We start from the raw sequence: 15,058 nt of genomic DNA, 5'->3' as shown, positions 1-15,058 counted from the left end.
TCTCACTAAATTGGTCTACTAAGTAGGTCTACCATGACTCTATAAAGTGGTAATTTAGAAGTAGATATAATTTCAGAATGTATAGAGGGCATAACTTTTCTGTACAGAATACTAAAACTCATACAGATTTTTGCCTTTCTCTGCTGCTCTATTTGTTTACATATTTAATCTGAACACCAATGACTTGTCCCTAATTAATGGATTTCTATTAGGGAAACACTAACACTCTTTCCAGATACTTACACTGCCGGTTTATCTGCCTCTCAATTTCAAAGAAGCTGGAGAGCCTTAACTACCTACTTGTCTAACAAAATGATTATTTGGGTCATCACTAACCCTTGGTTTATATTCTAAACACTAGTGGCCTCCCTTTCTAGTTAAGCAGCCTCAAATCTAAATTATATATCAATACAATAGTAAAGAATAATGTCACGTCAAATTAGAATACAAAACTTGTATGGTATATTAGTGTACCTCCCGTACAACAGATTACAGTAATATTTGCATCATTGTCAGGAATATCTATCCAAATAACCTGCATCTATTCAAAGGAAAATACACAGAAGGAAGCAGTAAAGTTATAAAAACACTGTACTGTTAACTTTTACTATATTTCCATCATACTTCCCACTATCCATATTTTTCCATAAGATACATGCTTCGATTTCACTTCTGTAATTTCATTAAGTTAAAATTAATATTAGCATTTTAATTTGCCTTCTTGTTTGCACACTGGCATCACTGATGGCTGTTACAGCTGTAGAAACAGCACTTGCTAAGTAACTGCAAAAAGCGGGGTAACCTCAGGCTGAAAATGATGCTTCTCTAAAACAAAAAACCCACCTAACACTGAAGCCTCAAGGTCTTCAGCACAAAGGACAAGATTTATGCTTCATCTCTTACAAGACAAGAATTAAAAACATCACTTCCAGATGCAGGGCTGCAAAAATCTTGAAATTAAACAGCATACTTCATCTACGAAGGGAGGTGGGTTTGCCCTCTGTGACCCTCCCTCTCCTGAGAGGGGTAGGGAAGACAAATACTGACAATAATCTGGGCAAAGGTGAAGTTGTCTTGCAGTAACCACGCTTGTCTCTCTGCTTTGCTGCTGTCTTGAGTCTAACAACAAATAAAAATACATTGAAGAATTCTAGACCCAATGCAAAAATAATAGTTCAAAGGAATCACCGTGGCAGCAGGTAGCAGCAGGTTGAGCCAGATTAAAATTCCATGTCAGGTCAACCAGAAATCAACACTTCCCTAATGCACCCAGAGACTTGCCAAGAGGGGCAAATGAACCCCTGGAACAGAGGGACCAGCTGGGTGGGGCTGCGAGCATCAGCAAAAGGCGTCTTGCAAGATTACTCCAGAAAAAAATAAAATCAGCATAAACAAATATCACTAGAAGTAACATATTCCTTATATTATTTTTTTTAAGTGACAAAATGTATTATCCCAGATACAGACCGCAGGAGTCTTTCAAAGCAAGCAAGTGTTCATTACCCTTTTCTCCCATTCATTGTTCAAAGAATCATTGCTTTGCTCACACATCTTCTTTAACTCCACAATCTGCTTCTCTTTTGCTTCTCTGACGACTTGTGACTCACGAACAAGGGTCTGAACTGTCAAAAATGGGAAAATAAACAATAATTCAAGAGATACCTTTGGGATTTTTCAGTGTTGGCAACAGATGCAACCAGATTACATCAGTTTTCCAATTGATCTGGCTTTCTGATGTGTTTTGGCTCTAAAAAAAGACTTAATCCATGTGCTGCTTTAAAATTTAGCACTTAGATTTTGTGTCACTAAAATATTACAAGGTGTTCTCTCTTCTCTACTTTATTTACAAAATATTTCATAGTGAGTTTTCCTTACTCAAGCAGTAAATCTACATCAACAAAATTCTGCATAACCTAAAGCAAACAGGCACTTTTAACCTGACTTAATGTGCATCCTTAGGAGAAAAGGTCGAATGCCTAAGATATTCAAAGAAATTAAGTTCCTCAACTTAAATTGCAAGTGATTTGCGTCAAGAAACAAAGCAGGTACACATCCACTTTTCGTAAGTGACTGATGATTTTCACTGGCAAGAGTGCGCTGACACGAACACAACCCATTATAGCTGAGAGCAGCCACCGGCCCACCAACAGCAGCACCAGATCCCTTGCTGGACAATTTACTGTGCCAAGGAGCAGGAAAAAAATACACGTGGAACTCTCTCCCTTTTTGTACATAGGTTACCACACTTGTGTATTATTTGACATTGGGGTTTAGTCCACAGTGTAAATGGACTCCAAGGAATTCTGAAAGAAACCAACATTCAAAAACTGCTGACGAGCCGCGCTCAGGCCCAGGTTTGTACTTATGACATATTCAAGACTACTACTCATGTTTGAAACCTCTTGCCGCTATAGTCCTGAATAAATAAAACATTGTGGTTTGATTAAAATGTACTGAATATATAAATAAATAAACCTTGAGCCAGAGGTTCCAAAAAGATTGAAATAAGTGGTCAAAACACTTCGGTATCACCAAAGAAGTTTTTTTTGGTGACTCATAAAACCTGTAAGTATTAAACAAAACAGGATTACGTTGACCCTTGGAAAATACGGTTTGGAACTTGGACAGCAAGGACAACTGGGCAAGCCTCTGAAAATCAAAAGGAAAAATTAGGTCAAGACTTGCAAATGAAGAGGAAAGGGACACCTGCACATAGCAGAAACATGTAAGCCCGCAGCCACAAGAAGGACATAGTACAATACCACCACGCAGAGAACAACCACCATGGACATATAAATCACCTTTTTTCTCCAGTTTTCTAATTGTCTCCTCAGCTTCATTTTGTTTGTTTTTGTAGAGGGACTTCAATACCTCTATTTCATCATTCTTCCTGTCCAAAATCTGCAGGGAAAATTCAGATCCTTTAACCAAAGTCCAACCAGCGCACAAAATAATATACACTGCTCTCTGTCAAAGGGGCTGCCTTCAAGAAGTGCTTGGGTCATGCACGACTAAGTGATTAAATCTAAGTAACTGTCACAACTGAGACCACTAAGTCATAAACTAAGGATTGGTCTAGGTAAATGTAGGGAGTCCAGTAGATTAACAAGGAGTTTCATGATTTAGGGGGGGACTTTTTGTTTGCCTTTAAACTTGTGCAAATCCAATCTTGCTTTTGTTGAGTTTGGAAGTTTCACGGTGCAAACAGAAAGGATTTGTTTCCCTTTTCGTATTTATGTTGCCCAATACTCTTTAAAAACATCTAAAATTCTCAGCAGGTGTAAGAACTACATCACTGGTGAACTTCATTACACTCCTCGACTTCACCACTTGCAATTCTTTGCATGTATTCCAAGAAACCACGGGTGGGAACAGAGCAAGTACGTGAGGTGAAACTACATTCACATTTCTGTACACATTGATTTGGGAAAAAAAATGCTCAAATCTTTGCACACTTTGAGATAGTATTTTAATTTAAACTTCATATTTAAGATAAACATTAAAGTCGCAAATTTTCTAACAGTGCCTCAAATCTCTTGTCAAATAGAAGCTTTCATATTAAAACAATATTACTCCATCTACGTTAAATGTTTTTACTTTAAAGATTAATATGACACTATTTAACCTTTTCTAAAATATCCAACATTATTAAACAACTTCAAAAGATGGAATTCTAACATCAGTTCAAAAAGGATGACAACTGCGGGGAAGAGAAAGCATTTAAACTATTTCTTCTTCTCATGAAGCTGCTTCCTTTCGCCTCTCTGCTTTGCTAGCCAGTTATGCTTGCAGGCTTTGAGAACAGATGAGCCAAATATGCACCTGACCAAATATTCACATCCTCTCAGGCGGCTTTGATGTGTCACGGTGTTGTGTCAACTCACTTCCTCCAAGCCTGTGACTCAGTCTTAAGACACAAAACAGCAGTACTCAGCAGCACAGAGCTTACAGTAGGGCAAGTCATCACGATCCTGACACCAGGCTTGTAGCTCCCGTTACGTTCCTGGGGTCAGAGAGCTTCCGAAGGCACTTAGGACCCCGCAGAACTTGGCCCCATATGTTTAAAACATGATATTAAAAGTAACAGTGTGGTCTTTGATAGTCTTTTTGTAATCTTCCCAAAAGTGGTGTAATGCAACACAATAAAGACAAATCCAGCCTAACCCAAAAGACGTCTGTCTGGTGTCATTTTCTTGCTGTGAAGAATTAAAGCCACATAGAGCTTTAACAACGCTGTAACAGAAACGAGCTGTTTGTCGAGCAGCCTGTGCTTCAAGACGCCGCGCCAAAACGGAGACATGAGAACAAGCACTACTGCTGTATCAGCAGGAACATGTGACATACGTGCAGATCTTCCTGCTGCTATTGTTCGCATTTTGTCCATAAAACTAATGAAGTATTTTTGTTCACATTTTTCTATAATACAAGTGCTTTCTCTCTAAAAGAAAAATCATGAGTTTATGATCTCATCAGCATACGAATCCATAGAAGCTGTTAGGCTGGCTCAAACAAACTCACAACTCACACTGTATTTTCATCTACTTTCTGCAAGCGCTTTTCTCTTCTTCAGTTTACGTTATCACAGCACATTCTGCATTCCTATCAACTTCTGCAAACTGTTACCTGCTATCTTACTTTAAAGGAGCATTAACTGCAATTGTGAAGAAGTTAAAGTACAACTGCAAATTTTATTTGTATTCAGACTCTCTATTACTTTTTATATACTGTCTTTGAAAAAAAAATACAAACACTTCTTACCTTTTGAACATCAGTATCATGTTTCTGCTGTAATTTAAGTTTTTCTTCATGAAATTTACCTTCTGCTATCTTCATTTTCATGTCCAGCTTTAAAAGCAAAATAGAACAGATACGTCAATTAAAATGAAGAATAAATTGCACTAACGACCTTTGCATAACTTTTAAATTAATCATTTATGTCTTTGAGAAGGGAATGGGAAGTCACTAACAAATAATTGTTATGAAAAACCTATCTTCAGTTTCTCAGTATTTTCATATTTATTTGACAAAACTGTTACAAAAGATCTCAACCTAAAATATTTATTTAGAAAATTAGTTTGTAAGATATTTTATTTGGCAATAAAAACAACTGCTCCTGCCCAGAAAAAGCTATCATCCTTTATTTAAATAAACACTTAGGAACAAAACTTTTAATATTTCTGTTAATACACCAAGTATGGTAAACTTGTTTTTATTCTTTAGGCAGGTGTTACATTTACACAAAGAAAGTCCTTTAGCTCAGATGCATGTTTATTTTTGTTTGTTTGCTATTATTCAGAGATTTCACGTTATAAACACATTTCTTTTTAACGGTTACTTATAATGGGATTAAGGATATTGCTGCTGCATTTGATTGCTAAAATATATTTCCTGCTTCTGCCTCTGTTTGTTCAACGTGAGGTACTTGAAACCCCTCGGCACAATAACGCATTGCCACTTCTTACTTCTAGTCTAAGTTTTTATCTTAAAATATTTTTAAATCTCTTTTGTAGTCTCACTAAGCTATTAAAGGCTGTCTTCAGGACTCTGACAATATGACAGCTATTCTGTGCTTCTCGGAGTTTTCTAAAACACAAAAGTGACACCTCGAGTTCACATTCAGGCTATTCCACTTCTACATTTAACCATTTCTACTCTTCAGAAAGCAAAGTGGACAGAAAAGTTTTCCCAGAGCGACATACCCCAACGACCCCCCTCACTTCAGAAAGGGCAGACCAAGACCCTCGGGGTCTGAGTAGCAACATCTCACCAGAAGATGTCTTTAAGCGGTCTGCTGCCAGCAGAAAAACCTGTCTTTGCCTTTTGGATGTCCTAAGAGCCCACGGTGCTGAGGCCCACCCGCCTTGGAGCTGGACACTGGGCTCCCATCACCATCCAGCTGGTCTCAGTTCTCAAACTTGTGTTTAGCTCAGCTCAGAACTCGACTTCCAACCCTCTCAACTGAGAGACTCTAAAGGAACCGACAAGCATTATTCATTCTGCCTTTATTTTTATTCCTTTGACTTTGAAGTAGTCATGAATCTTTATCTAGCATACACAAACAATAAACACACTGCAAATTACTCATTTTTTTATATGATTATTTTGTGTTATGTACTTCTGTTCATTGTGACTTGAAAACATCACTACTTTATCGTGACTTGAAAACATGAGCTACAAAAACCCAAGGCAAGTGAAAAATGCAAAATGCTGTGCAGTAAATATAGAAGACTCCTCAAGAACTGAAAACAGAAGCGCACGCAGCAAATCCTTTCGATTTCTGGACTCCACAACCACTGACACCCAAAGTCAACTCCTGCTTATTACACCGCAGATGCAGAGGCTACCTATCTCCCCAGAGGACTGACAATTAATCCAAAGAAACTAGGCAGTATTCTCAGCTGTCAGCCACCTCTTATCATCCAAAAACAAGCATCATGATAAAAAAGCATGTTCTATTCATAAAATATATGCATATGTATACACGAAAAGAAATATATGCACATATCCCTCCAAAAAAGTGACATTGTAGAAGAAAATCTTAGCACCAGGTGATAAATAAGTGTTGATTTAAAAAAAAAAAAAAAGCACAGTAATCCACTTCCAGATAGACAGTTTGTGAACGTTCCATAAATAAATATGAAGGTCTTGTAAAAACACAAATACTAGAAACTAAACATGACAGTCCAATCTACTTGAATTACATTAAAAGCTTATGAATTACTTACATATAGCTATTGTACTCGCACAGCTACTAAATCTGCACAAACATATTACATTTAACACTCACTAATAAAGTGAGAATGTCTTGGCTGATCTAAATTAATCCTTGGTGGTTTGCATCAGCTGAGATCTGGTCTACATTTTATTATTCTGTAGGTTGAAAGAACATAAAAATAAATCACACTCGAAAATTTGTCCTGTATTACAGACAGACCTATATTTTCAAGCAGCAGTGATTGTTCTCAGCCACACGGCTGTTTTCCCAAGGTTGGCAGCAGAGATCCCTGTACTGGAAGCGGGCTCCCACTTCTTGTCATCAGTCTTCCACTTGACACCACTCTTGCACTTGCACAAGTTCTCATCAATTTTAGTTCATTAATTCATTGCACTACTTCCAGTAGAATAATGTCCCTCAATATTTCACAGATCTGGGGACTACTTTCCAAAAAGGAGAGCTAGATGCAACCAAACAAATGTGAAAAAAGTGTCCAAGATACAGAAGTTAGCTCTTAACAAAGGAAAACACTGAAATAACAAAATAAGTAAGTTTTTCTTTGAATATTATTAATAATATTAATATATTTTTTTAAAAATCCCTCTTTCTTGAAAAATCCCAAAGACCAACTCCTCCTCAGCTGAGGGCTGGAAAGGCGATACCTTCAAAAGCACTCAAGGTCCTCAACTTCTATAAATTCAATGAAACTCTGAAGTTTCACCATCTCAGACGTTTTCCTGCCCTGTCTCCTTCATCCACAACTTCGATAATTCTGTCCCTTCAGGATCTACTATATAAACAAATGTGAGGAGCCCCACATTACAGTGTCTGAAATCCAACAGTTGATGTGCACGTGAAGCGTTCAGCGAGTCTTAAGAGGAAAGCTGTATCTGTAATGAGTAACTGGTAAAAAGTAAAATTTTAAATATCCAACAGTATTTAAATTTGATAATGGTCCATAGTTCCAAGACACACATGTATCATCTTCACAACTTCTGAAAGTGTTAATCTGAGCATTTGCCATAAAAATAAAGATATAATGGCTTTAAAATCCTACACTTAGAATTTCTTCTGTGGAAAGCATAAGGAAAACAAAACAGTGTCCCATAGCAAAGCTTGGAGTACTGGTTTCATTTATAAATCTGCTTTTTGATCCACCCTTCGTGTAAGGCAGACTTCCAATCTCACTGCGCATGTAGATAAAAAGATTGAGTCACGTAAACACAGTTTTTAAAGTGATCTCATTAAGGCTGGGGTTGAAGCAAATGGGCTCATCACTCACAAATGGGAGCAAAACTTCACCCATTTCAAAGTGTAAACATGTTACTAAATACTAATTTCAATAAAGTAATACCTTTCAAATTAAAACCAAGTTACCGAATGTCAAGCCTCCTCTGCTAAGCTGGTCTCCGTTTTGTGCGTAATCGCGCTTTGTAACTTCACGTGCTGCTCTTCTACAGCGTGCCCGTGGCACCACAGGGGCTTTCTCTACTTATCACACACACACTGAGAAACAAACTACGGCAGTATCAAAGGCCTTCATAAGCTTTAGAGAAAAAAGATACAAACTCAGAAAAGCCATTCACCTTGTTAGAAGCAATTAGCTGTGCTCACGCTTATCAGTTTTAACGCCTTTTATTACCAGTTAAGAGGCAGCAGAGAACATGAAATTTATGGCATGTTACCATGCAGACAAAAAAAAATTTAAAAAAAGCACGCAGATGTTTCGCTATAGCTGAGAAGTTTGCAGCTATGTATGCAATGCAGCCAGTGCTGCGGCCTGAACATCATTCCTTCGGATTTCTGTCATTGTTTATTCCCCTCCCCGAGCAGGAGGCAATTAAACCCTCCGGCCATGTAAACACGACTGATGTCAAACAGCTGCGCTGTCCCTACTATTTAAAGCCATGGAGGGTGGTATCGGCAGAACTGCTTTTATGTACCTAGTCACACTTTCTTCCGAATTTTAAAAACCAAAACCCCACCAAACGCAGCAAACAGTCACCTGAGAACGGGGGTTCATCCCATCGTCCCATCGCTGGCCTGCATTTTCACTGCACGGGGGGGTGCGATGAAGATGTGAACAAGAACTGTGCAACTCACACCGACAGAGTCTAATCTGCAACTGTCGTCAATCTTTGGCAAAATAAAGGTGGTCACTCAGCTTTTCAGGACAGGAGACAAACATTCATCTTGTCACCATTAGGAAAATTTATAGAAATATTTAGATACCAGACTTAAAAGTAAATCTATAAGAAGACCCACAATATTAATCCGAGGCCGTAGTTCAGAGCGAGCTTTGAACTGCTGCTCGCTGCTCACTTGTCTTCATTACAGGGATCACCCCTAGGCCAGAGATGCCATCCCAAAGTTTTAACATCCATCAGACATTTTTTTTTCGGACATTTGACAAAACAGCACTTGTTTGCTTGCCAGATTTTTTTGCAAGTGTATGAATATACGGGGGAGGGAGGGAGGAAGCGAGGAAGGGGGAGAAGGATGTAAACAATAAATGGGAACTTCAAAGCCAGAACTAACAATGTAGAACAATGACTTGTAGATCTTACAATGTATGACAAAACTTATTTGTCGGTGTTATGCAGCTGCTCAAAGAAATCGGTGCACAACACAAAGCTTTGATATTTTCATGGAAGAAAAAGGTTTCTTAAAAAAAAAACCCAAAACCCCAACAAACAACTAGAACTTTCTACTGAATTGTGTTTACTCAATTTTCACATCCAGGGTTAAAAAAATAAATATGGATAATTTATATAGTGTTTTAAACAATATAGGCAGCCCAAGGCACAATAGACTGTACTTGCAAAACATTCAAGATCTACTATACATAGACGTGCTGACTGCAGACAAAAGTAATTTGGAATAGTTTATCTCGCATCATAATTAACAAGCTCTTTTTTCATTGTGTTCCATCTGTATCTCCTACTGCACCGTCAAAAATTTTTAAGATTTGCTTTGAGCTATATTAATGCTTCTAACATCTAGAGGAATTTAAGAGTCAGAATAACCACCTAAATATCTAAAAGAAAATCACTGGCACGGAAAAAAGAAAACAAATTCATACTTTGTAATAATTTATTCGAACAGAAATTTCTACAGTAAATATAAAATATAATCATACTGGAACTAATTTCCCATTTTCAAAACTGAACTGCTGAAACACGCTGAGTTTACAGTACGTGGAAACAATACTGTTCATTTCCAACTTCACTGCAGTCAGATGTCTGTAACCAGCACACTTGTCATACAACACATAATATTACATCTTATATTTAGTGAGCAGCTTCGACTCACTTGCTCAAACAATATTGAAGATCAGTATCTACTCTTCAAGCATTTTTAACTGAAGAGACAAATGCATTATGGTATGAAAAGAAAGCGGGAGAGGTAAAATGTGTAAGCTGCATTCAGAAATATACCTCATCTCTCATACGCTGGTGAATGTGGTGATCATACTCCCTTCTCGTGACAACCAAGAGTTGGAAAATATTCATAACTAATACAGCAAAGTACATTAGGCGAGAAGACTCACTGATCTTCTGGGTCTATTGCAAAGTGAAATGTGCCTATCACGACCAAAGTACCAAATATGACCACAGGTCTTAAGAGCAAGCGCAGACGGTACTCGAGGAGGCACATTGTACAGGGGAGTTCAGTCATCTTTACTCAAAGCCTAAAAGACAAGCAACAGAGCTAAATAAGACCCTCAAGCCTTTGTTGTTTGCTTAAACTACTTAGAAGAAACCTTTCTGAGGGATAACAGGTGAAAAAGCCTCAAGACTGGAACAGAACACACGACAGACCTGCTGTGAATGACCTTGTGCCTACCAGTTCACCATCAAACCCCAGGGAGGCCAAAGCCGGGAGAATGTTTCAGCTGCGCCAATGCAAAGCAATGCAGGTCTACAGACAAGTTTGCAGCCCTACCAAAACTCCTTACAAACAAATAAGCAAGGTATAAGGATGAAAATGTTGTTGAGGAAAAATTCAAATACACTGTTGAGAAGTTTGCTTTTCTTCCCAGGTGAAGATTTCCGAGGAGTTCCGGGTACAGCAGCAGTGCCTGCTGCATCTCCCTGAGGTGCGGCGCGGTTCCCTCGATACGGGGGTTCTGTACAGTAATGAAGGAAGGGGGACTCTATTGAGTCTTTGACATAAAGAAATTTTTACAATATGCAGAGGAGATGCTTTTAAGTATCAAGGGTCACTGCTGCTCATTGTTTCAGATGCAAACACTTCCCAAAACTGTGCTGGGAGGGGCAGGAGGGGGAAGAGGGTGGCATGTATTTTAGCCACCTAGCTGTTTTTACTTGACTGAAATTTCCAAGGCTCTATCAGACTTCAAGAACAAATCCTATAATTTAAAGGAAGTCATAAATAATATTTTTCCTAGTGGAATTTTACACACAATAAAAGCAGATTTTCCATCTGGGATTCACATCAACATTGGGCTTTTTTCCTGATGTTTGCATTCATCCTCTGCGTGTAACAAAGTAATTAAAAAAAAGAATGTAACTGTATTTTGAAACACCACTTCAAATTCTGCACGGAGTGTCATCAGTATTTTTATCCATTGCAATGCCTAAGGTGAAATAATGTCTTGTAAAGTCTCTGTTGCAAAGAGCTTACAGTCTGGACAAACCAGAGATAGACCGAAAAAAAAAAAAAAAGCAGCATCAGACAAGTGAAACGTGCAAGCCAGAAACTAGAATGTAAAAAGACCTTTAATAAACATGGCGTTTTGCCCCGACTCAAAGGTCCCTCCACAAAAGTCTACGTTTATGATCTGGCCTACATTATTTGACCTCACTAACATTTATACTTCTCTCCAAGTATCTAACCTTTTTTGTATCTTTACTCTTTAAAAACACTACAACTGCTGCTTCCAGTTATAATATTTTTACAGGGCAGTCTTTGAAAAGAAATCAGATATTCACTTAAGTAAAAAAATTACTATAACATCGTCCCATTTTTATAGCCACTAAAAATTAAAGGCTTTGTCCTAAATGAAATAGTATCAGCTTGCCCCCATCAAGAAAAGTCTGACTTTTCTAAATGACACTGAACATTAACACACATTTGCTGTATACAGAAAAATAATTGAATGGACAATTGTTCTTATTCATATGTAAATATCATTAGTCTCTTTCAAGACAGAACAATGTATTTTTCATAGATTTCCAAGTAGGGGGTGGTGGGAATAGGGACCAAAGCATACAGCTTTGTATCTCAACAAGTGTAATAACTTGAACTGGTATTTTTACTCTAAAGGATGCTTTCTACAGCTAACAAACATAACACGCATACTAGCGCGATGGCACATCATCTTACTTAACTGCGTAGTTTGGAGTGGCGAGTGTCCTACTTCCACGCGTAACAAGTATGTCTGCCACTTGTAGTAGAAACTCTGACATCAGTAAGTGCCAAAGAAAGGTCAAAATATGTTTGGGAATTGTGAAAGGTTATAGATAACTTATTAGATGCAAGTTCATAAAAGACAGCTCAAAAATGCAACAAACTGTGTCTTCAACCGCCAGCGCTGAAAACTGAACCCAGCTGAACCTTGTGCACATGCAGAAGTCAGACTGATTTCAAAGGGAGTTAGTAAAATCTGAATATAATAAAATACTAGATACTACTTGAAAACTTCATAAAATTCTCCGTGGTGCCAAGTCCAGTGAAGTAAATGAATCTATATACACTCAAACAACATCACTTACTTCCCCTCTCGTGTTCTTCCTTGTTTTTCATACATTGTATTTCAGCAGCTCCTGAACTTTTTACACCCATTTCAGGATCCTCTGAAACAGTCCTTCAAACTGTACTTCTACCTCTTATTTCACAACTGCAACATGTAGCAAGAGCAGTGCACAGTAGCAACTTTTTCTAGTCAACGTCTTTTGTCCCTGGAAGACCAGGATGTATACATGTTAAAAAAAAAAAAAAAAAAAAAAAAAAAAAAAATCACTTTTTTTTTTTTTTTTAAAAAAAAAGACAGAGACTTTGAGGTAGAGATTAATCATGCAGCAAAAGATTAATTCCCAGCTGCTTGGCTACCATCTGGACATTCTACTGGTTAAAACACTAGTTTGAATTGCTAACCTACCTCTTTGATCTTTCTCAATGTCTCCAGCACATATGTGCAATAATTAAAGACACAGTTCACAAACTATTGCAGAAAAATAAATAAATAACTGAACGTGTACGTATATCTCTCCATGACCAGACCAATTAGTATCAAGAATTGTAAATCACAAGCCAGTTTATGAAAACATGTCTCATCCTGACATAGACTGTATGTCTCACACCAGTCTAGCAATAAAATAAGGTTCGGGGTTTATTACATTACATTCTGAAGAGTTATCAAAGCAAGACAAGCTGCGATTTCCTCACTCGGAAAGCAATGGACAACTTGCATATGCTCTTAGGAACAGGACATTAATCAGCCAGGAATCACGTTAACAGAAGTCAAGATTGCTGCTTTTTTAAACATGAACTAACAGATTACGATTCAGAATGAGAACTTGGGGGTGAGAATCCGTTTACAACTGAATTCTCAACATAAATCAAACACTGCATTCAAAATAGATATCAGGTTTGTGGATAAAGGAAAAAATTCAAATGAACCAGCGAATATTCAGACTCACAATACACACTGCTTGGAACAATTTTAAGGAGAATAAAACAGTATTTTCAGGACCAAGTTGTCACAAGAAAAAAAGTTATGAAAGTTATGGAAAAGTGAAAATCAAGATGAAAGCAGTAATTATGTCTTGTCTGCCTTTTTGCATTTTCTTGCCCCTTCCTATGGGCCACATTTGCGTGAACAGAATTCAGTGTGCGTTCCCACATTTTAACAAGAACAGTCACCAGAATTAAAAACATAAACCATTTTTACCCCTTGGAAAACAGCCAGATGTTTACAAGCAGAAGTACGACTTGGACACTTCTGTATGAACAGGACGACAGAAGAAGGGAAACAGTAAAGGAAGAGAAGTGGACAGAAAGAACAGAGGGATCAGAAGAAAAAAAAAAATCCAACACACGAAGCTCCAGTTATTCTAAGACTCAAGTTTTGGGCCCACCTACAGATGTCTTTGCATCTGAAATGCTTTTAGAAAGTCCATCAAAAACTCTCTCCTCCCATTACGAGTAATACCTCTGAGCTCAAACAGCGTAACCAGCCCCATGACACGCCTGCACAGGCTCCTTGAGCTGTGTTCAGCTCGCCCAACGCCATACACGTACGCATCTACACCCACCTACTAAGCAGACTGAAACTCTAGAGACATACATACACGTGAGCACACAAACACTTTTATTTCATTATACTATACAAGAGAACAATACTGATACATTTTGTTACCATTCTTGGAAGATACAAACAAAATATCTGTTTTCAATGAGGAAAAAAAAATCAAACCATGATGTAGCTAAAAGCACACTAATGTTAGTTTTACATTGGTAAAAGCTAGTTTAATTACAAGAGTCCTTCTTTAAGGATACTGTCTCCATAATAGTTGTATTTACTGCTTCTAATTTGGTATGCATTAAACGTTTAAATTCATGTTTTTAAATACTTTGCCATAAAACAGAGCAATTAAGAGGAAGAAATCAAAACCCAAAAGATAACGCTCACTGATCACCATTGTCTGCTAACTGCAGGGACACACCTTTTTATCTTCAAGTGGGGTTTTTATTTTGGGGAGTTGTCTTCCCTAAAACCCCACCTCTTTTCTATAATGACACCAGTAAGTGTTATTCACTCTCCCTCTCCAGTCCGACAGCTTACTGTCCTTCCCGCGTTCTCTTTCCTCCACATCCTACGGCTGTTCCCGTTCAGGGAAAAGCTGCACCACAGCCCTTACGCAATCCTCTCCGTCTCAAGTTATAATCTATTGCCAGATAAGCAAGAAGCACAGTAAATCTGCTGCTTTCAACACCTTAAATTCAGAACACTTTTAGCCAGACCAAGACTTCGCTACAACATCATCGCTGCTGTGTGCTGATTTTATCTTACTGTAAATATACCGCTAGAGCCCAACACTTTGGGCGCAGCAAAACCATACACACGACTTGATGATCTTTATAGACAAAATTTGTGTCATGCAACAAATGGGAGTGCTTATTCACAAAAAAAGGATAAAAACATAAATAAAGATTACAAAGATAAAGGTTCTAAACAGTTATCTTAAAAAAGGCGGCATCTTAAAGACACAATCTTGCATACACTAGAAAACCCCTCCCTTCCTTTTCATCTTACTTTTGGTCCTCAATCCATGAAAACGCTTTTTCAGGTGAAAAAAAAGATGTCTCTTTCCCATT

The 15,058-nt window shown here is 37.9% G+C and overlaps 1 protein-coding gene across 4 annotated transcripts in view; it reads right to left on the bottom strand.

Moving 5' to 3' along the window:
• CEP112 (centrosomal protein 112) overlaps nt 1-15,058 on the bottom strand; it is a 206,325-nt gene that overhangs the window by 166,439 nt on the left and 24,828 nt on the right. For all 4 annotated transcript variants that reach the window (XR_012766024.1, XM_075441161.1, XM_075441163.1 and 1 more), the window contains 3 exons: nt 4,759-4,845; nt 2,802-2,901; nt 1,504-1,622 (listed from right to left, as the gene is read on the bottom strand). Coding sequence is in view for 3 of the 4 variants with exons in the window: in XM_075441161.1 (XP_075297276.1) it covers nt 1,504-1,622; nt 2,802-2,901; nt 4,759-4,845 (306 nt within the window). In the remaining variant the exon portion in view is untranslated. The remainder of the gene's footprint in view (nt 1-1,503; nt 1,623-2,801; nt 2,902-4,758; nt 4,846-15,058) is intronic.

The sequence above is a fragment of the Opisthocomus hoazin genome, chromosome 21, assembly GCF_030867145.1.
Source record: "Opisthocomus hoazin isolate bOpiHoa1 chromosome 21, bOpiHoa1.hap1, whole genome shotgun sequence".
Classification (NCBI taxonomy): Eukaryota; Metazoa; Chordata; class Aves; order Opisthocomiformes; family Opisthocomidae; genus Opisthocomus; species Opisthocomus hoazin.
Note: the sequence above shows the minus strand (reverse complement) of the source record. Positions and strands in the feature narration are given on the sequence as shown.